The sequence below is a fragment of the Xenopus laevis genome, chromosome 8L, assembly GCF_017654675.1.
Source record: "Xenopus laevis strain J_2021 chromosome 8L, Xenopus_laevis_v10.1, whole genome shotgun sequence".
Lineage (NCBI taxonomy): Eukaryota > Metazoa > Chordata > Amphibia > Anura > Pipidae > Xenopus > Xenopus laevis.
This window is the reverse complement of record NC_054385.1, coordinates 126,823,109-126,844,749: the sequence shown is the minus strand read 5'-3', so window position 1 is coordinate 126,844,749 and position 21,641 is coordinate 126,823,109. Positions and strand designations below refer to the sequence as shown.

The window sequence follows — 21,641 nt, the reverse complement described above, 5'->3', positions numbered from 1 at the left end:
CAATATTTAACCATTTCTTCACTTTCCCTAAAACTTGCTTATTAAAAAAAATACCTTATTCTCTAGAACATGAGACTGGTGCTAAATGATTCACTATAAATATCTCTGAGCTAATAACTAATTACAGGTATGGGGTCTGATATCCAGAATTCTTGGGACCTGGATAAGGCATCTTTCCATAATTTGGATCTTCATACCTTATGTCTACTAGAAAATCATGTAAACATTAAATAAACCCAATAGGCTGGTTTTGCTTCCAATAAGGATTAATTATATCTTAGTTGGGACAAGATACTGTTTTTTTAGTACACATAAAAAGGAAATTTTTAAAACATTTTGGATTATTTGATTATAATGGAGTCTATGGGAGATGGCCTTTCTGTAATTCTGAGCTTTTTGAATAACGGGTTTTCAGATAACGGATTTTATACCTGCACTAATATAGGTATGGGACCTGTTATCCAGAATGCTAAAGGATCCCATAACTGTACTGTGTGTAAGTACTCACCCTGGTGGTCTAGTGAGCAGTGGGGTCTACCGTCGCTCCTACGGCATGGACGCCCGCCGAGCTCCCCCTTTTCCTCTTGTGCCGGTCTCCTCTATGGTGTGCGCGGTGCGCACTTCCGGGTTTCATAGGCGCATTCACGCTGGTGTGTGACGTCAGCGCCCAATAGTGCAAAATTCAAACTCTATTTAGGGGAGATTCAGTTTTCAACACATCGCCTGTTGTAAGTTCAAATTAGCTTGTTCCTGATGCTATTGCCTTTGGCTTCTTGCTTATTCTATTGTATCCTGATTGATCTTTGGTGTTTTGACCCTTGCTTGCCTACTCGACCATTCTGATCTCTCCAATTCTGAATTTGCCTGCTTGTGACTACTCTGACCTCTCCAATCGGACCTTTGCCTGTGCTCCAACTATTCTACATTCTCCTATCCTGATTCCGGCCTGTCTGATGATTCTCTGCTGGTGCTGGCCCAGCCTGCCTGTTCCTAGTGTGCTCTTCCATCCAGTATCCTGGTGAGACGATCGTGCCCCTTTGCTCGTCCAAAACCGTTAGTATTGCTGTTCTCTCAAATAAGACCTGGCAGCATCTGATTAGCTTAGGGCTCCTCCCAAGGAGAAAGGTGGCGGTTAGAGGCAGAAGTGAGAGCTGTGACAAGGGAGCTTAGCTTGGGTTCTGGATATAGGGTGTCGAACGTGACACTGTGATGTAGGGAACTGTGTTTCAGGTTAGTAACTAGATGTTACTAGGCCCCACAGCAAATTCATTTTAGGGCCCCAACATATCCAGAGGTTGTCATGTTTTATCAATATATGTTGTAATTGCTCATTATTTAGGACCTCATGGGGCCCCCATACCTCCTGGGCTCCCCTGGTCTAATGTAGGGTAGTCAACATTTCACGGCCCAGCACAGCACAATGACTATACGCTCAATTATAAAAAGGTGGAAGTAATAGTCACAGCAGGGCTGTGGAAAATTATAATTTTTACTTCGACCCTTAATAAATCTGCCACTTAGGGGGTTATTTATTAAACTCAGAATGCCAAAAACTTGAAAAAATTTGTGTTTTTTTTGTATAAAATCCAAATTTTTAGTGAAAAAAAAATCACGAATTTTTCGGAATTTATTAAAACCTGAGGATGGAAAAGTCCGAACCTGAAAATCCGCCATCTCAGACCTATCGAGGTTGCATATAAGGTTTCGTGCAATTATCCAAAAAAAAAAAAATCTGAAAAAATTGTGAAAATCGGATGAAAAATCTGAAAAAAAAATCTGGAAAATCTGTGTTTTTCCCGCAAAGCAAATTTTCGGGGAAATGTAATAATAAATAAGTGCAAAAAACCTGAGTGGATTTGATCAAAGTTTGTAGCAGAAAATATTGAGATAAATTCAGACTCTGATAAATAACCCCCTTAGTGTCACGGGATCTGCTGTATATTACTTTATACTAGAATATCACTACTAATGCTCGTCAAGGAAGGGTTTCACTGGGATCAGGTGAATTTGGCACCTGAAAATCCGAACAGATTCCAGACTCACTCAGTCCTTCCTTCTTGCCTGTAACAGTGTTATGTCCCTAATTGCTACTGAGGAACTTGCAATAAAGAACAAACACTTGAACCCTTAGTAACTGCTCTGCGCTTATTGATACAGACACTGGTCAGTTTGAATTTCACTCTCAAATTGACATGATCCTACTTGAGGCTCCGGATGTAGCAGCACTAAGGGAATGAGCTTTTATTTACTGAATTCCAGAAGAGGCAGCAGCCATATTACTGATATATATATATATATATATATATATATATATATATATATATATATATATTCATACACATCATTTGCCTATTCAAGTAGATGTAAACCAAAAAATACAATTTTGCCTAATGAAAGAAAAAATATTTATTTAATCAACTTTCCAATATATTGATAATAAACGTTCAGTGTTTTAAAAACTTTTTGGGTCAGGCAGGTTCGGGCCGACCTCGCACTGTTCTTCGTGGGTGGGTGGCGGGTTGAGCTCTTCTCCTGCTCTCCCCAACTGCCACCATCTAATGCCGGCTGCCGACTTCCGGGTTCTTCTTTTATAGAAGCTGCGCCTGCTTGTCCCGCCCCTTTTGTGATGTCATCGGCGGGGCGGGTCTATAAAAGCAACCGGGAAGTCGGATGCGGGCAGGCGCGGCCTCAGGTAGGGCGGATTAGGGTCACTAGCACATCACTAGTCTGGTTATCCCTTTTTGCACTACTGCTTCTGTTTCCTGAAACATATATTTCCTGAAGATATATAGCAGAAGTCAGCCTTGCATGTGTCTTCACAGGTCAATTAATCAGCTGCTTCTGCTACATTGTGGTTTTTTCTTAAAGTTATCGCCAGGGCAGAGAAATAGAAAGGAACAGTCGTGGCTTTCAATAGCAATTACATTTACACATCATTTTAAAGTGGATGGAAGAGGGCAGCGGGGCCAATTTCTAGTGTTTTGTCATATAATAAAATGCTTGGGTGACAACATTCTTGAAAAATCTCTCTCTGCCATTCCACTAAAGGCTATTAGATAATGAATGTATAATGGGAGGTTGCTTATATTTAGAATTCTGATTATTGAAAAATGTATATTTGGCTTTACCCCCACACTTAGAATACCTCCTGTAAGTTGCAACAAAGATGCATCTCGACGATTTAGCTCTACACGTGTGTATTTCTTGGAAAAATCTTTTCCAGGAAAGATCGTAATTGTCACGTCTATGGCCACCTTTACACTCAGATCTGCTGGTGACATGTAACATACTGACCCCTAGTGGAGAGAAGGGAGAATAACAATCCAACAGTATAGAGTCTTTCTATGTGTTTGTATATATAACTTTATTTATAAAATGACAAGGGGAAGATAAATCATACAATACATATCCACAGTTCATACCAGTACAAACGTCAGAGAAACTTTATGTACAATGATTGAAGAATAATACCAATACAATACATAGTGATATTCTTTCCATGTGAGTGAGTTGAATTCCACCATTAGGTCAGGCCGGATTAGAACTCCCATTCACTTCAAAGGGGAACACAAATGGAAAATGTGTGTTAATATTTATTACTTGTTTAGTACCATCACTATAACTTAGATCATCACTGTGGTTGTTTGGCTGATCTGAGCATATTTTAAGATTGCAGGACCCTGAGAAAAACAGAACAAAGACTCGGAGGTCATCTTCTATAAATTATTACTTACTTAAACCCAAAATGTAATGGATATTCATAAACACAAAGCTGACTAGTTGCCTTATTTCTTAAAGTATGGCAACCCTGGATAGACTACAGATTTAGAGGGACTCTTCTCATTTATTGTCAACCTAAGCATTGGAGAGTAAAACTAAATTTTCATAAATTTCAGGATAATAACTATTCACATAATGCTACTTAACTCACTTTCTTTATTTCTTCTACCTTATTTTTTTTTTTTGTGTGTGTTCACGCATTATATGTTCTATTGTTGGAACTGGAATGTTTGGTATCACTATTGGAATGAATTGTTTCTCTGATACCAAGACAAAATGTTATGTTTATGTTAATATTCTTTACTTTACCCGCTTATCCCCATCCCTTCTTTATTCTGTACCCACCCCAATTCCCTTCTTTTTAAAAAATGAAAAATAAAAGAAAAATTGAATTGAAAAAAAAAAGACAAAATGTTAAACTTTCACAAGAATATGTAATGTAATACTTTATCATTGCATATATATGTTATACAATGTTGTAAACAGCTTTATTGTTAAAACTATTTAATATAAATATATATATATATATATATATATATATATATATATATATATATATATATATATATATATATATATATATATATATATATATATATATATATAAACAGAACAAAGAGACTTCAGACCAGTGACTGATTTGCAAACAAAAAGTAGCTACATAACTTATCAGACATGGTAATCGGGACAAGTGAATTTGCCTTGACTTGTCCTTTAGGGTCAGGGCACACCCTGCTATTTCGGGAGATTAGTTGCCCAACAATAAAACTCTTCTTCTTCGGGCAACTAATCTCCCAAAACTGCCTTTCCCATCGGCTAGACTCTAAATCGCCGGCTGGATGGTATTCGAAGCACTTTGTTTTCCAAAGTCGCACGAAGTTGCCTCACAAGGAAATTTCGGGCAAATTCAGAAAGCAGAAGCGATCCAACTGCCATCCTGCCGGCAATTTACATTCTAGCTGACGGGAAGGCAGTTCAGGGAGATTAGTCCCCCGAAGAAGCGTTTTGTTGCTGGGCGACTAATCTCCCGAAATAGCAGCGTGTGCCCTGGACCTTAAAGAAGAGCAGATTTTCCAGCACTGCTCTCATTAATCATTGATCCATGTCTTCATTCATTTAGATAAGGAGAGCCCATACTTTACTAATGCGGGGACTACTTTAAGTGATGTTGTCCCATTATGATCTACATCCATAATATCACTGTTAGCATTCTGTTCCATGGAAAATATTGCTTAAATTAGAAGATTTATAAGAAAGTCTATATTGCTATATTTATAAAAACAACAATTTCTTCAGAAACTTTAACATAATAAATAGACAAATAAACAAAATAATAAATAGACATCCCTATGTCCAATTTCACTAAAGTATCAGGCCTACATTAGGGCCCTGGCTTTTCCCTACTGACACCTCCTGCCACAAGCACTCTAGCAACATCCACCTTTGGCCCCGTGTTGAGTCCGAATACATAGATTCATGTTCTCCCTCCTTTTATACAGAGTAAGGAATAGGAACTTATTATACTACCCCAAGCTAAATGTGAACACCTCCCTCCTACATGGTTTACTTAGTCCCCTACAGTGTACACTACTTACCAGGAATCTTTAACAGAAGGCAAATACATATGCAAACAAACAGTACAGCGGCACAGATTGCGGCACAGATTGCACTAATGTGACTCCGAGTTTTCATGGATAATCCTGGAGGACTTTTTCCTGAAGAAAAAACTTTACATTATATAACTATACAACTGTACATTATTTAATTCATACTCAGCAGTGTAACAGGTTTATCTGACAGTCAGACTGATCGGTATAACCAACTCTCACTGTTGTTTTGATGTTACACACAATTAGCTCTGGAGAGTCTCAGGTCACTATAGAATCTAAAAAGTTAGTAAATGTTGATCTCATTCCCTGGGGGAAAAGAAATCGGATGATTCACCTAGAAATATACCTACACTGTTCCCCTGCTGTTACTCTAGCTCAGGGATCCCCAACCTTTTGAACCCGTGAGCAAAATTCAGAAGTAAAAGTATTTGGGGAGCAACACTAGCATGAAAAATGTTCTTGGGGTGCCAAATAAGACAAATAAGTGCCGTGATTGGCCATTTAGTAGCCCCTATGTGGATTGTCAACCTACATTGAGGCTCTGTTTGGCAGTGCACCTGGTATTTATACAACCAAAACTTGTCTCCAAGCCTGGAATTCAAAAATAAGCTCCTGCTTTGAGGCCACTGGGAGCAACATCCAAGGGGTTGGAGAGCAACATGTTGCTCACGAGCTACTGGTTGGGGATCACTGCTCTAGCTAAACAAAAAGTACACGTGAGTTTAAGTGCCTTAGACATAAGGCAGTTTTGACCAATACTGCCTTCACAGTTGCAGAAAATGGGATAAAAAATGGGGGAGATAAGTTCTGATCAAAAATTTCTCCTCTTTAGCACAGATGGACTGCTTGGAGAATTTAGAGAGAGAGAGCAGTGAACTTTTTCAGTTCCCTCTCAAGTTAGTTCCCAACTTATCACCATTTATATGAGCTGCTCCTGAGACAAAAAATGAACTGAAATTGCTCTTAAAGGGGACAGGCTAAGGGTTTCTTATTTCTTGATATTTATTTTGTCTTTGGGAGGGAAAAGTGACGGTATAGAAAGATAAGTCAATGGCTTTCCCTGCCAGTCTCTGGTTATAGGTCTATTCCATGCTTGTCAGTGCACACACACATATATGGGAGTTGAAAGGCAGCAGATCGGGGGTTTCTCCACTGGAGCATATACACCAATGGAGAAAAAGATCCATTTTCAATTAGCCGTATAGGGGAAACAGGTTCCTACTTCTAACCCTTCACTCCACTGGCACGTTTGCTTTTGTGTAAGAGGAGTAAAAGGACAGAAATATTTAAATTTACTGAAAGACCCCCTACTCTTCATCTAAAAGGGAGATAGGGACCTTTGGTCATAGAATGAAATGTATTAAATTGATTATATTTTGTTTTATGACTCAGTTCAAGTGGATTGGAAAACAAAATTGTAAACTATTGTTGTCCTCAGTCCCATGTTGGTAAAACTTAAGGCCCCCACAACTTTACGTTTGGGGGCATGACCACTTAGTGACCCCATCCCTGAAGGTCAAAACGGACTTCCCCTCATTCCCAAACTTTACATACTTCCATTAAATGCCCATGCAAAGAATGTCCTTCAGGGTTCCATAATAAATATTTACTATCACTTTTTGTGATAAATGATGTACTGTACAACACATGTTAATGCAACTATCACTTCTCTGATATTTGTTATAGAAGCTATAGGAACCTTGCATAGAACCTTCATGGCTTAAGCTAAATTGCTAAAAGTCCTTTCATCCTGTACATTACCAGCTCTTTAAAGTGATATTGCTGTTCAAAACACATTTTATTTAAAGCTATTAATAATATTAGAATAATGATTTTGCTGTGTGTTGGAAATGCTATGGTAAGGTTGGACTCCTTACGTGGATGTTGTGCCAGACTGTGGCTGACTTGTTTGAGTTCACTGGGCGGATCTGTGCAAATCTTCATATTGCAGGAACCTGATATGAGAGAACGAAGAGGTTTCAGACCAGTGACAAGATTCCAAGCACAAAGTGGCTTTATCACTTTATAAATGATTATTTAAAAAGATCAGATTTTCTAACACTGCTCCCACTGAGCAGTAGATGTTAAAGAAAAATTGCATATTTGGCAAGTGGTGAGTAAGAAAAGCCCAGTCTAAAGCTGCCCATAAATGCAAAGATCCGTTCGAATCCTCAAACGATCGGACTTCTCCATCTCCTGACCTGCCACTAACCATTCAGATCAAATAAAGTAATAAAAGAACAGATCAGCTGATGTTCTGCGCCTGACAACAATCGTACGATAGTTATGTCCGACAAAGCAAGTGACAGTCTCCCACTGAAAATCGTACGATCGGCAATACATGCAGAGATATTATCGGCAGCCGACAGAAATCTTTTAACCTGATCAAATGACTGATCTCCGTGGGACGAAAAATGTCGGGACTCTCCACACACGGTCCAAAAATGGTACGAATCCTCGATTAGTACGATCGGATCTTTGCGTCTATGCCCAGCTTAGAATCTGCATTTCCTATTTTCAGCTGTGAGAATTAGTTTTACCATATATACTCGAGTATAAGCCGTCCCAAGTATAAGCCGAGGTACCTAATTTTACCTCCAAAAACTGGGAAAGCTTATTGACTCGTGTATAAGCCTAGGGTGAGAAATGCAGTAGCTTCTGGTAAGTTTCAAGCAAAAAATTGAGGGTTTCTGCTCCAATTGGAGGTGCCGGCGTCTCGTTTTTGGATGGCGGCGACCATTCTTGGACGCCGGCGAATATTCTTGGAGACTATTCTTGGACGCCGGCGACTATTCTTGGACACGGGCGACCGTTTTTGCGCTTGACCCGAGTATAAGCCGAGGTACGGTTTTTCAGCATATTTTGGGGGCTGAAAAACTCGGCTTATACTCGAGTATATACGGTAAATGATTCTTACTTACCAGTAACATTTAGAAGTACTGTTGTTCTGCCATGATGTTCCGTAGACTCAACAAAACAATAATATTGCCCAGAATCCTGAGCTGTGACATTACGGATCCTCAAAGGGAAAACTCCTCTAGTGATGTTCTCTTTTATCAGTTCTGTTCTGTTAGTAAACTGAGGCATTTGGATCGAGTAATCGTCTTTCCCATTAATATAAAGATGAACATACGGCTGGTACATGGGCTTAAACCAACGGATCTCCATCTTCTCTGCGTTCATCTCAGGGGTCAGACGACAAGGTAACACCACATCTGACCCCAATGTAGAAACAACGGAAGTGGTTGAAAAAACCTTAAATCTGACTATAAAATATAAAGGAAAGTAGCTTAAAACATTGGAAACAATTACCTTTCCCGCATCACTGACAGATATAGCTAAACAGAGTAAGTTACATTGGCCAATACAGATCTGGCACTTGCTCCAGTGATCTGGCACTTGCTCAGTTGTAGGATCATGCAGATAATCTCATACCCTCATATACGTCATAACTATATAGAGTCATCAGCATTTACCAACATCTCCAGCTTGTTTGGAATCAAATACAAAGTCTGCTCTCAGTTTGGTTAGTATTTAGATCCATGAACACATCCATCACTGATCTGATTCACGTTAGGCACAAGTCTGAATTCTTGGCCCCCACCGCCACCCACTCCGGGAGGCCCACCCCCCATCAGCTATAAATGTGGGCCGTGATTGGGGTAGGGGGCCACAAGCAGGTGGTGCAGATCTGTTACCTGTTGTCTGCAATGCAATCCATAACGTTTGTGTTGGTGACCACCCCTGCACCCAATGCATTGTAATAAAAATGTGTGAAAGCATCTCTGACTCTGCCCAAAGTACCCCTTTGCAGGGTCGGCCTGGGGGGCCCGGGGCCCACCGGGACTGCTGGTTCAGGGCCCCGGGCCCCCTACTGCGGCGCACCGAGCTCGGCACGACTGTGTGAATGCTCGGTGCGCATGCATGAACGGTGCCATGCGCGGCGCGAAATTTATATATCGGCAGAGGGGGTCTGGCCTGACGGGCGCCCACGAGGGTCGGGGCCCACCGGATTTTTTCCCGGTGTCCCGCTGGGCCAGTCCGACTCTGCCCCTTTGCCATTACTCCAAAACAAATGTGGAGAATTCAAAATTAAACTTCATGGTTCTTTTCTGCTTACAGACACAAATAAAGCAGCACTAGTATCACTGGGAAATTACAAGAAAAAGTATTAAAGTGGACCTGTCACCCAGACACAAAAATCTGTATAATAAAAGTCCTTTTCAAATTAAAGATGAAATCCAATTTCTATTTTTTATTAAAGCATTCATAGCTGCTGTAAGATCATTTAAAAATCTCAGATGTCAATCAAATATTGTCTGCCCCTCCTCTATGCCATGGGCATAGAGGCGGGGCAGACAATTACTTTCACTTTCCATTCAGCACTTCCTGGATGTCACTGCTCTCCCCACATTCCCCCGTTCTCTTGACCATTTAATAGTGTAACCAGGACATGGGGAATGGACATCAGGTCCCCCATTCTGGTGCACAAACAAGATTCTGAGATGATGCAAGGCTTTCCTTAAAAACAGTGTCCTCAAAATGGCTGCTGCCTACTTGATATCACTTTGAATTCCCAGACTGAAGGAAACAAGATTCAAATCATTTAAACAGTGTAATTAAAGTTCATTTTGCTTGACTAATGTGATAAAATAGGATTTTGAATAATTTTTTTGGGTGACGGGTCCCCTTTAATGGGGCCATGTGTGGAAGCAAAAGACAGAACTCTGTCTGTTAATTGGCTCATGTGACCTAACAAGTATAGTTTGTATGTGTGCACCATAAATCATTCAATCCTAGGAGGCGGCCCTTATTTTTTAAAATGGCAGTTTTCTATTTATGATTACCCAATGGCACATACTACTAAAAAAGTATATTATTATGAAAATAGTTTATTTACATGAATCAGGGTTTTACATATGAGCTGTTTTATGCAATGTCTTTTTATAGAGACCTACATTGTTTGGGGGGTATAGTTTTGCTTTGAAGAGTGTAATCCAGGAAGTTAATTATGTAGATCAATATGTAAAGACAATATTTATTTCAATACTTTGGGATATATATATATATATATATATATATATATATATATATATATATATATATATATATATATATATATATATATATATATATACACGTATATATCACAAGGAGCCCCACTCACAGGTTTTGCCATGTTTTAAGGGATAGGGGTCGTTTTAAACATTTGGTGGATGTAACAAATGCACTTACTTCCCCGTCTCTAAAGGAGAAGATAGTCATTTTTACTTGGGGGTGCCAAAAGTTAGTGATGCCATTTACTTACCTGACACCCCGGGCCAATGCTCCTATCAGGAGAAAACTGTACCGGCCCAGGATTTCTCCAGTGAACACCATGGAACGATCATCTTCCTTCTTCTTTCTTCAAATTTCCCAGGGTAGACGCATTTGTGATACAATGAAATAGCTAGGGATGCACAGAATCCACTATTTTGGATTCGGCCGAACCCCCGAAACCTTCTCGAAAGATTCGGCCAAATACCGAACCGAATCCAAATTTGCATATGCAAATTAGGGGTGGGAAGGGGAAAACATTTTTTACTTCCTTGTTTTGTGAAAAAAGTCATGCAATTTCCCACCCGCCCCTAATTTACATATGCAAAGTTGGATTCGGATTCAGTTAGGCCTGGCAAAAGGATTCGGCCGAATCCTAATCCTACTGAAAAAGGCAGAATCGTGGATGAATCCCGAACCAAATCCTGGATTCGGTGCATCACTAGAAAAAGCCGACTTATTTGTTAAAGTTCAGCTTTCACACTACTGAGCATGTGCAGACAGGAGAAGAAATAAGAAGTAACAGGAAGAGGATCTCTACGTGGTGCTCGCTGGAATAACCCCGGGGCGATGCTGTTTTCTGCTGATAAAAGCATCAGCCCGGGGTGTCAGTTAAGTAAATACAATCACTTGGGGGTGCCTAACTTTTTAACACCCCCAAGTGTTAAAAGGACTTTCCTTCTACTTTAATAGTTTTGTAAGTGGTTTTCGGAATATAGTCTGGCCATGATGTTAATGTAAGTATTTGGTATAAAAAGCACTTACCTGAAAGAGATACTTTAAACATGCAACAGAGAACAGAGAGGCAAATCATAATTTTGTCTATGGTGAATGTCATCATTATGCCTAACCAACAGCCGCATCTGCAATGGCGAAATAAATAGGGATACAACTGATACGCAAAATGTTTCGCCAATTTCACAGTGAAAATGATTCCTATAGACTCCAATGTGGGGAAAAATGCATTCAATGCATTTCAGCGAATTTTAGACATTTCACAAACTAAGAACACAATGGAGAAAGTATGTTCAACTGTATTTGTATTTGCAATTGGTTTTCATTTTTTATTTTTTGTGTTTTTTAAGTTAATTAGCTTTTTATACAGCAGCTCTCTAGTTTGCAGTTTCAGCAATCTGGTTGCTAGAGTTCAAATTACCCTAGCAACCATGCATTGATTAGAATAAAAGACTGGAATATGAATAGGAGAGGCCTGAATAGAAAGATGAGTAATAAAAAGTTGCAATAATAATAATGTTGTAGCCTTACAGAGCATTTGCTTTCAGATGGGGACAGTGGCAGTGTCAGAAGAAGAAGGCAAATAATTCAATAATTATAAAAAATAAATAATGAAGACCAATTGAAAAGTTTCTTAGAGCTGTCCATTCTATAACATACAAAAAGTTAACTTGAATGTGAACCACCCCTTTAAGGAGAAGTCTTTCAATGTAATTTGGAAGTTTAGGAAGACAGTGGGAGCTTAGGGGCTAAATGCGTGGCTCAAGTCTTGGTGTAGAAAGAAAGGGGTTGGGCTCATAGAGCACTGGGCTGATGTTTCCTTGGGGTACAACCTATATAGTCCTGACGGATTCCTCTTCAATGGAAGGGGGTCCACTGTGCTAGGGGAAAGAATGGCTAAGAGGTTGGAGGAGTGTTTAAACTAGACAAGGGGGTGAGCCAAATAATTATGTATGTATGTATGTATATGTTTATTTGTATAGTGCTCCTTCAGGACAAAGCACTGTACAGCAAAACAATAAATTAGTAATAACAAACAAGGATTCACTGCATTCATAAGTAACAATAAGTGCATTATTAGAAATACAATTCACATATATATAAAATTTACTTACAATACAGATTAAGTGCTCAGTGTCAAGGAGACAGAAGGATGGAGGACCCTAGGACCCCTCTAAATGGGAGGGTAACATACAGACACAATTCAGAGGGGTATTAGGGTGCTGGTAGGTTACAGTGTGTGAGATATAAGTGCCAGTTCCCAGTTCAGGTGTTATCCAGGTGCTCCCAGAGGGAGTCTTTGAGTTTTGTTTTAAAAACACTAAAGGAGGATTCTCTCCTGAGAGATTCAGGAATGACATTCCAAATATAAGGAGTCACAAGAGAGAAGGGTTTGATACGGGAAACAGCAGTAGTAGTGGGGGGTACAACCAAGCGGTTGCTCTGAGAGGAGCGGAGGTTTTCGGGCAGGAACATATAGAGAGACAAGAGATGAGATGTAGTTAGGTGCAGAGGAATGAAGGGCTTTGAAGTTTATGAGGAGGAGTTTATAAGTTATTCTTTGTTTATAGGAAGCCATGATAAGGACTTCAGCAGCAGAGGGGCCTGTACCTTTTGGATTAGAGGAGGATAATTCTTGCAGCAGTGTTTAATACAGACTGTAGAGGAGAGAGATGGCAGTTAGGGAGGCCAGTTAGTAGAAGGTTACAGTAATCTAGTCTGGATAGGATGAGAGCATGCATGAGTATCTTGGCTGTATCAGGTGAAAGGAAGGGGTGACTTTTGGCAATATTGCGTAAGAAAAAGTGACAGGTTTTGACAGTGGTGTTAATATGATCAGAGAAGGAGAGAGAGGAGTCAAAGATTCCCCCCAGACAGCGAGCTGAGTTGACAGGATTAATGAGCCATCAATAGAGATGGTAATTAGGGGAGTAGGACCAGGTTTAGGTGGAAAGATGGGGAAGCTAGGGTAGATGGGGCAGTGGGATTAGTAAGGGGTTATGGGGGAGGAGTGAGGGGGAATACAGTTTACCAGTTAAGGAGGTCCCTCTGCTACAAGAAAAACAGGATAATAGTAACTATTCAACTACATAAAATAAATATCAGAGGGAAAAGCAGTAACCTCCACTGTATGCTGGCAAATGCACAGAGTTTGCAACAAAAAAATGAATGAGTGGTGCTCCAGAATGAAACAGTAAATATCTTATCATGTTGATCGTGTGGTCCAGGTGCACCAGCCTCAGACCCCCAGCATCAGGGAGCGGCAAACCGATACACAGAGCGACAAAAATAGGGCTATCCGGCACGCAGAAAGATCCACAGGGTCAAAAGTGTAAGTTAAAAAGTGTCTTTATTAGTCATAATTTAAAAGTTGAAATGCATGAGCCCTACACGTTTCTTACCTACATGGTTCTTAGTCATGGGCTATGACTAGTGTAGGGTAATGGAGATGCATTTACCTGAGTTTGTCAGGTAAAATGAGAGAGCCCGGAGTTAATTGCATGTGCTGAAAATGCGCAACCCAGACCCGCGACCCGCTGACCATCAAAAATCAGGAAGTGCTGTCATTATAAACTGGAAGTGACATCATCGTAAGTAAACTTGATCGGAGAAAAGGAGTAAATATCGCTATTGAGAAGACCCGTGGACCGACCCACATCTACCAGGAACTTCTACCCCCAACCCACAGGGTACGGCAGGTTTTTGCGGGTAACCCGCGAGTACCCAACCCTCTGCAGGACAGAAAGGGGCATTGCACTTTTTCCCATTGTTTATCTTCCTGGGTATTCATTTTAATGGTGATATTTCAGTTGGGTAAGGCAGTTTATTGAAAATGATAAGTAGTTAAGCCGTGGAAGATAAGAGACATAAAATACCTTGTCTAAAGCAGTGTCCACTTGCACAACATAATCAACTGGGTTGCTAAATTGTTTGAGGAGTCAGAGCCAAGAGTGCAGATCATATTGACAGTCAAGCAAACACTGCTTTTAATTGCTTTTAATTGCATTTACATTTAAAAATAACCACTGGAATTTGTTTGAGAATATATTTTGTTGGCAAGTGGTCTTGAATTACAGTTTCTTTCAATAAATAACTATTTTGAGGTTGTCATTACATGTTTATTGGAAAGTTGCTCAGAATTAATTTTTCTTCCATTCTTTTGGTGGATATTCCCTTTACTATAATGAGAGTGACGAAGTTATGGTAAATCGGATGACTGATCCCTCACCAGAAGTCTCCGCCTGCCACAATACGTCACTGGTGCACTGAAGGAAGCAGGCGTGAGGGGCCGGAACTAAGGGTAGGCAGAGTAGGCACATGGTTAGGGCGCAAAGCTTGGGGGGCACCAGGCACGTACCTTCCACTATTGCCTACCCCAGTCCGGGCCTCTGAATCTGGCTTGTTGCTGTGCGCCTACGAGGTGAACGAGTGACGCCTGTCAGCATGCATGCGTGCGCTCACCGGGAGGGGGTGACACGGTGGTTCAGTGTGTATGCATGCGCTTGTGTAGGAGCGCATGCATGCGATTGCGTAAGTGCTCATGCACACGCTCATGTAGTGGCATGCGGCGGAGGGGCGATGTGGCTGGCTGGGTTGCCTGGGGCACCCAGCCGGCCTGGCCCTGGAGGCGCGTGTCTACATTCTCTTCCCAGGGACACAATGATGTTGTAATAAGTGCACACACCATGTAGGATACACAAGGGTTATAAATCACTTGCACTGTTGTTTGTCCCTGCACACGCTGATGGAACTTTGGAGAAAGCCACTTGCTAGACAGGTCCCCCCTCCTGGTATGTGTTAGCTCCTCTCAAAATTAGCATATAACTAGGAATTAGGAATGTGCCTGGCTATGAACTGTAAGCAGTTTTTAAAAGGGGAACTATCGGGAAAATGAAAATTCATTTAGCATACTGAAATAAGAAACTTTCTAAATACAATCAATTAAAAATTCTGCATTGTTTCTGAAATAATCAAGTTTATATTCACTATTCCTCTCTCAGCATCTGTTTCTCTTCATTCTGTCTTCATGCAGCAGTTGGGTGTCAGATATTCATTGACAGTTACATCCAATATATCTTATAGGGGGGCTCCTTTTGCCTAGAACAGGGGTGTCCAAACTTTTTTCACCAAGGGCCATATACGGTAAAATACACAAACAACCGGGCCACTCACTCGAGGTGAAGTACGTATTGCCTCACCTGGGTCTAGAGTCCTAGAGTTAAAGGACAAGGAAAGTCTAAAATAGAATAAGGCTAGAAATGCTGTATTTTGTATACTAAACATAAACTTACTGCACCACAAGCCTAATCAAACAAATGATTTATGCTTTCAAAGTTGGCCACAGGGGGCTGTCATCTTGTAACTTTGTTAAACATCTTTGCCTGACCCTGACCTTGCACATGCTCAGTGTGGTCTGGGCTGCTTAGGGATCATCATAAACAAAGCTGCTTGAGTTCTGCATGGCTGGGAAGTAAGGCGGGGGCTCCCCCTGCTGTTCATAAGTATGATTGTTTCCCTGCTCAGAATTTAGGGGCCGTCTGACAATTCCTATCCACAGCAATAAATGAAGGGAGAATTTTACTGCATACAGTCTGGTTTCTTATAAAAACGGTACACATTTTTTAATTAAAGTATATTGGAGATAGGTTTCTTTTTCATTAACGAAAGTAAAAATGGGATTTTATTTTTTTGCCTTTCCTTGTCCTTTAAAGTACATGTAAAGCATTATTTTGGTCTCAGCGCTTTACCCCCACCTGAACTGCATCAATTGCGCTCCCCAAATCACCTCCACCACCACTTCATTCCTGCCTGTATTGAGTCTTTCATCCAGCGGCCATTTTCTCTGCATTACTGGCACTGGCTTTCTTCCTGCTCTAAATGTGCATGTGCGCATTGCGCCTCCTAACCTGATCTCTCCATTTGTGTGGTGGCTGCTACTTTCATTGAACGCAGAATCCTCTCTACTACGCATGCGATGATCATGTGTGGGCCACATTCTGGTATATTTTCGGAATTTGCCACGGACATGGGCGTCCACAGAAAATTTTCCAAGGGGGGGGCAAGTAAGCTAGTATCAAAAAGGGGAGCATCCCGCCCGCAACAGACAAATATATATATGTGAGTGTATGTGTGTGTCTGTATGTAAAAAAAATACAATAGCCACAGTTTATACAAGAAGCTATTAACAAATTTGCCCAAGATCACAGATATCTACAGTTCCTTTTTCGTGCTAACTTTTTCATTTTCTCTATGAACATATTTTTCATTCTCTTTCTGTTCTCTCTGTCTTCTTTCTCCACCCACAACTTTCCTGTTCTGTTAGTCTATTTTATCTTCTTTTCTTGATGTTTTCTTTTATACTTCATTTTTTTCTCCCCTTTCCTTGCACTGTGGGAGCTCCAAACCTAACAGCAGCTCCCCTTTTACTTCCCATCCCTGCTGGCCTACTGGCAGCGTTTTAATGGACACAGTGACAGGGCAGAGCCAGCCTGAGCCATATCAGAGTCAGAGCCAATAGCAACCCAAATTCACCCCAGCCCCAACTCTCAATAAAACGATACACTCTGTGCCAGAGACAGGTGTCACAGAGGTGGATCAGCAACTGACTGAGGGAGTAGGGACACACATGGAGCAGAAGCATTCAAGCAGATCACTAGTGTTTCCGCACTGTTCTCCCCGACGCCACGATAGGGCTGCTGGTGAAGACTGTGGTGCTGCCGTCTGACTCTCCTCGGATGCATTACCTTGTCCTTTGCTATTGCGAAGAACTCCAGGGGACAGTTGCTTTCCCCATCTCAAAGGCAACCCTCCCCTAAACCAGGGGATCCAACCATCATCCAGCCTCGGATGCAGGGAGGGGGTAAGTTCTAGGAGGCATGTGGCAGAAAGTATCGCACCGGCAGCACAATGCGTTCCGTAAGCACGGCAGTCAGGGTCAGACAGCAGCGCCATGGCCGCAGGCCAATTAAAAATGGATCGTGGGCCGTAGTTGGCCCGCGGGCAGTTTGGACACCCCTGGCCTAGAAGATGTATTAGAGCTCTCTCTATTAAACTCACCAGACAACATGTCTCTCTACATGCAGAATTTGTGCAAAAGGCAGTTATTTTGTTTGTACTGGAATCAGTTATTTCAGTGAGCTCTAATTCATCTGCTAGGAAAGGAACAATGCAGAATATTTAATTGATTGTATTTAGAAAGTTTCTTACTTCAATATGAGGAAGCTTATTTTAAATCTTCAATTTTGTGATAGTTCCCCTTTAACTATACTGAGCACGTCTCCTTTTATGTGCAGGAAACCTTCTACTCAGGATCTCGTTGTCGCTGCACACTGCAAGAGTACATGAGTGTACTAAAAAAATATTTTAATCAGCTCCAGTGGAGGCAAAGGGCAACTTCCACAGCTGTTCTTTTGCTAGTAATAATATGCTCAGCACAGTTCTTCCTGATCACCCTCTAGGCCAGGGGTGTCCAAACTTTTTACAACGAGGGCCAGATTCGGTGAGATGAAAATGTGTGGGGGCCGACCAATCAGCCTGACATTGTTTGATTCGAACCATTAAGTATATATTCATGAAGCTGCTGGATCCAGGCAAAATTAAATGTGAAGCCATTATGGTATGTTAGTGCCCTACTGCACTGATCTTCTTCTGTCCCCATAGACAGCCCTTACCCACCCCCACATCCAGCCTCTGTAGTCTATAATAACTTTTATTTCAGTTGTTTATTCTCTCTCCGTTAGACACTCACCTTCAGTAACTCCCCCTCCCTCTCAGAAACCGGCATGAAAAAAAAGCTTAAAACTCTGTCTCCTCTGCACACAAGCACTCCCTCTGGAGCTCCCCCTCCCTGCCAGAAACTAAAGGTGGATTCCGACTGTGACTTACTTCCCTGCTGCCGCACATTCATTTCTATGTGATCAGTGATACAGGCGTTAGATAAGCAGGATCAAGCTGCAGCACATTCAACACTTGCGTCTCTCAGTGATCCCATAGAAAGGAATGTGCGGCAGCAGGGAAGTAAGTCACAGTCGGAGTCCACCTTTAGTTTCTGGCAGGGAGGGGGAGCCGGCAGCTGCAGAAGGAGAGCTGGTATGTAACGGAGACGGTAGTTGAAAATCGAAGGGGGAGTTGAGCCAGAGGATAGAACGGGTTTTTTTTTAGCAGTGTAGCTTTTTTTCATGCCTGGTTTCTGGGAGGGAGGGGGAGTGACAGAAAGTTTAAAAAATCACTGCGACGTGCTGCTGACTTCGGCTCCTTCTGCTCTTTGCTGCGGCCAATTAAAATTGGATCGCAGGGCCGCATTTGGCCCGCGGGCCGTAGTTTGGACACCCCTGCTCTAGGCACTGCTGTGATCTGGAATGAAGCTGAACGAGCAGGGAGTCAGGCAGAATGACAGGAAAAGGCTTAAGCTGGCCATAGACGCAAAGATCCGATCGTACGAATCGTGGATTCGTACGATTTTCGGACCATGTGTGGAGAGTCCCGACATTTTTCGTCCGTCGGAGATCGGTCGTTTGGTCGATGGGACAGGTTAGAAAATTTCTGTCGGCTGCAGATAATATCTCTGCGTGTATTGCCGATCGTACGATTTTCAGTGGGAGACTGTCACTAGTGTTGTCAGACATAAGTATCGTACGATTGCTGTCAGGGGCAGAACATTGGGTGATCTGTTCTTATTTGATCGGAATGGTAAAGACTTTGATCTGAATGGTTAGTGGAGGGTCGGGAGATGGGAAAGTCCGATCGTACGTTGATTCGTACGATCGGATCTTTGCATCTATGGCCAGCTTAAGAAACAAAACAGCTCATACACACTGACTCCTACTTCTGTTGTTGAAAAGGAGGCGGGGCTTGACGCAACACCAGGAAGTAGCTGAACTGAGCTGGAGATTTCAACCTGTTAGGGTAGAACTCCACCGGGCACTTTCAATGTGACGCACTGAGACTAATCGCAGGCGTCATGTTGGATGTGCAGAATCGAAGGTAGTAGGAATGTCGGATGTTGTTGCTGCGTGCATCTGGCACGACACAACTGTCAGATGAAGACGCAACATGCAGCGTTTGCATCCAACAGTCGCGTCGGATGCACACTGCAACAACGTCCGACATTCCAATTACCATAGATTCGGCGCATCCAACATGACGCCTGTGCTTCCGCGCGTTGTGTCGGAATGGAAGGTATGGGAGGAAAAAACGCCCGTGTAGTTCTACCCTTAGGGTGGTGGCAGACATGCAGATTCAGGGGAGATGGTCACCCAGTCACAAATCTAATCTTCTTTGGGCGACTAATCTGCCCAAAATGCCTTGCCGCTGGCTAGAATGCGAATCGCCGATGGGATGGCATACGGATCTCTTTAGTTTTCCAACGTCACGCGAAGTTTCTTCTTGAGGCAACTTCGGAAAACTAAGCGATCTGAATGCCATTCTGCCTGAGATTCACATTTTTGCCAGCGGGAAGGCTTTTCGGAGAGATTAGTCTTCTGAAAAAGAGGGGGGGGCTGGGCGACTAATCGTCCTGGAATCTGCACGTGTGCCACCACACTTACTCCTGATCGCAGGGAGAAAGGCATGTTATTCTGGGCCCCATTTACAGTCATTTAAAAAATAGAAAAAAAAAAGAGAGAGAGAGATCTCTCTGCTCATTTGGGGACCACCAATATGTCCACCTTGAGGTGGGCGGTATCGGGCTGATACGATTGTGGGCCCAACGACCAGATCATAATGTATGGCATACGGGCAGTCAGATCAAGGGGCTGCATCAATGAACAGATGTAGTCCGCAATCCGATGGGATTTTGAACCCTGTCCGATAGATATTGATCGGGGCAGCCTGTCGGAGGGCCACTTACACGGGCTAATAAGCAGGCGACTCGGTCTGTCAGCAGCTTTTATTGTCCCGTGTTTGGCTTTAGTTTGTAGAAAACCAACAATGAGCTCCGAGTAATACTTCATTGTTTATGTTCTAACACCCACACGTTCTTATCTGTGATCAGCCCTGTATGGCTGCCTCCAGCAGGAACTTATTTATCTGAAGGTTTTTAGCTTGTGCAGGACAACTGTGAATTGTAATTAACTGTATAGAAGACGCTTTGTCATTTTAGCAAACCTCCCAACTGTCCCTTTTTCGGAGGGACAGTCCCTCTTTTGACAGCTCAACCCGCAGTCCCTCATTTGTACTGGAAAGTCCCTCTTTTCTCTGCACTGAACAGCCAGAAAAAGAAACAAAGTTTCTCACTTAATTGGCTTTTAGCAGAGAGCCCAGAACAGCTAACAGGTGCAAATAAGATACTTTGTAACAATTTTGAGACACAAAAACACAGTTTAGATAAGGAGAAATAATTTCATAACCTGCCGAATTATGAAAAATTAACATGGTAATTAGGGGGTGTGGCCACAGAAAGGGGTGTGGTCAAAAACATTTGCTGTTCTATGTGAGAAAAAAAAATGTTGTCCCTCTTTTTACTTCCAAAATGTTGGGAGGTATGATTTTTGGTGTCACTGGTAGTTAAAGGAATGTATGTGACTCTATACACTCAAGCACTTACAATAGCTTTTACTAAGTATAATCCAGCACACCTGAAACACAGAGAACTCACACAATATAGACTTCAGTCAGGACATGGTTAGTCACATGACACATATCAGCCCTGAGTCTCTATCACTTTGTTATGACAGGAGGTTTGTTTATAAACACAGAGGCCACACCCCCAGCCTGTAGCAGGTAATTGATAGAAAGTGTTAGCAATAGTCTCCCAGTCACATAGTTACACTTACTGGAACATTCCTGAAACAGACAATGATCTCCGAACTCCATGTGACGCAGTCCACTTCTAATTACTTCCTTATTCAGCTACTTTCGATTCCTCAATAACACCACAACGTTACGCCCCCCCCCCCCCGCTATAGTCAATAGGTGGCGCTGCTGTGCTAAAATCCTCTGTTTGGTCTCTATGGAGAGCAACAACTGGTTCTGCACCATTACTTAGGTGAGCGCTGACGCTCTTTAGACTGGCACGGCATGAAGCCGAGGGGCTGAAGAAGAAAGGGAAAAGAAGAGGTGTATTTCACTTCAGACTGTGCTTCTTATACAGAGTTTCAGATCTGATATACAATACAAGGACACTATAATGGCGCTTGTCAGCTCAGAGAATCTGCGCATGCGTGGGCTGCTCGATAAAGGAAATGGGTGTGGTTTCACTCT

General features: G+C 42.0%; 1 protein-coding gene across 2 annotated transcripts; it reads right to left on the bottom strand.

The window, feature by feature from the left end:
- Positions 1 to 3,345: 3,345 nt before the first annotated feature.
- On the bottom strand, positions 3,346 to 21,350 carry LOC108699422 (selection and upkeep of intraepithelial T-cells protein 1). 2 transcript variants are annotated; one of them, XM_018231495.2, is made up of 6 exons: positions 21,215 to 21,350; positions 11,472 to 11,569; positions 8,312 to 8,656; positions 7,268 to 7,345; positions 5,376 to 5,495; positions 3,346 to 3,554 (listed from the first exon to the last, which is right to left on the bottom strand). In XM_018231495.2, the coding sequence occupies exons 1-6, from the start codon at positions 21,220 to 21,222 to the stop codon at positions 3,529 to 3,531; spliced, it is 675 nt and encodes a 224-aa protein (XP_018086984.1). In that variant the 5' UTR covers positions 21,223 to 21,350; the 3' UTR covers positions 3,346 to 3,528. The 2 variants fall into 2 exon arrangements, with proteins under 2 accessions (XP_018086984.1, XP_041429542.1); XM_041573608.1 differs by lacking the exon at positions 11,472 to 11,569 and having other exon boundaries at positions 21,215 to 21,316.
- Positions 21,351 to 21,641: the final 291 nt, after the last annotated feature.

Excerpts from the sequence above, each read along its gene's own strand:
- LOC108699422 (XM_018231495.2), bottom strand. Across the intron at positions 5,496-7,267 it reads CAGTCTGGCACAACATCCAC|GAAAAAGTCCTCCAGGATTA; the intron begins GTAAGGAGTCCA and ends TTTTTTCTTCAG. Across the intron at positions 3,555-5,375 it reads CCTTCTGTTAAAGATTCCTG|TGAATGGGAGTTCTAATCCG; the intron begins GTAAGTAGTGTA and ends TCCCCTTTGAAG.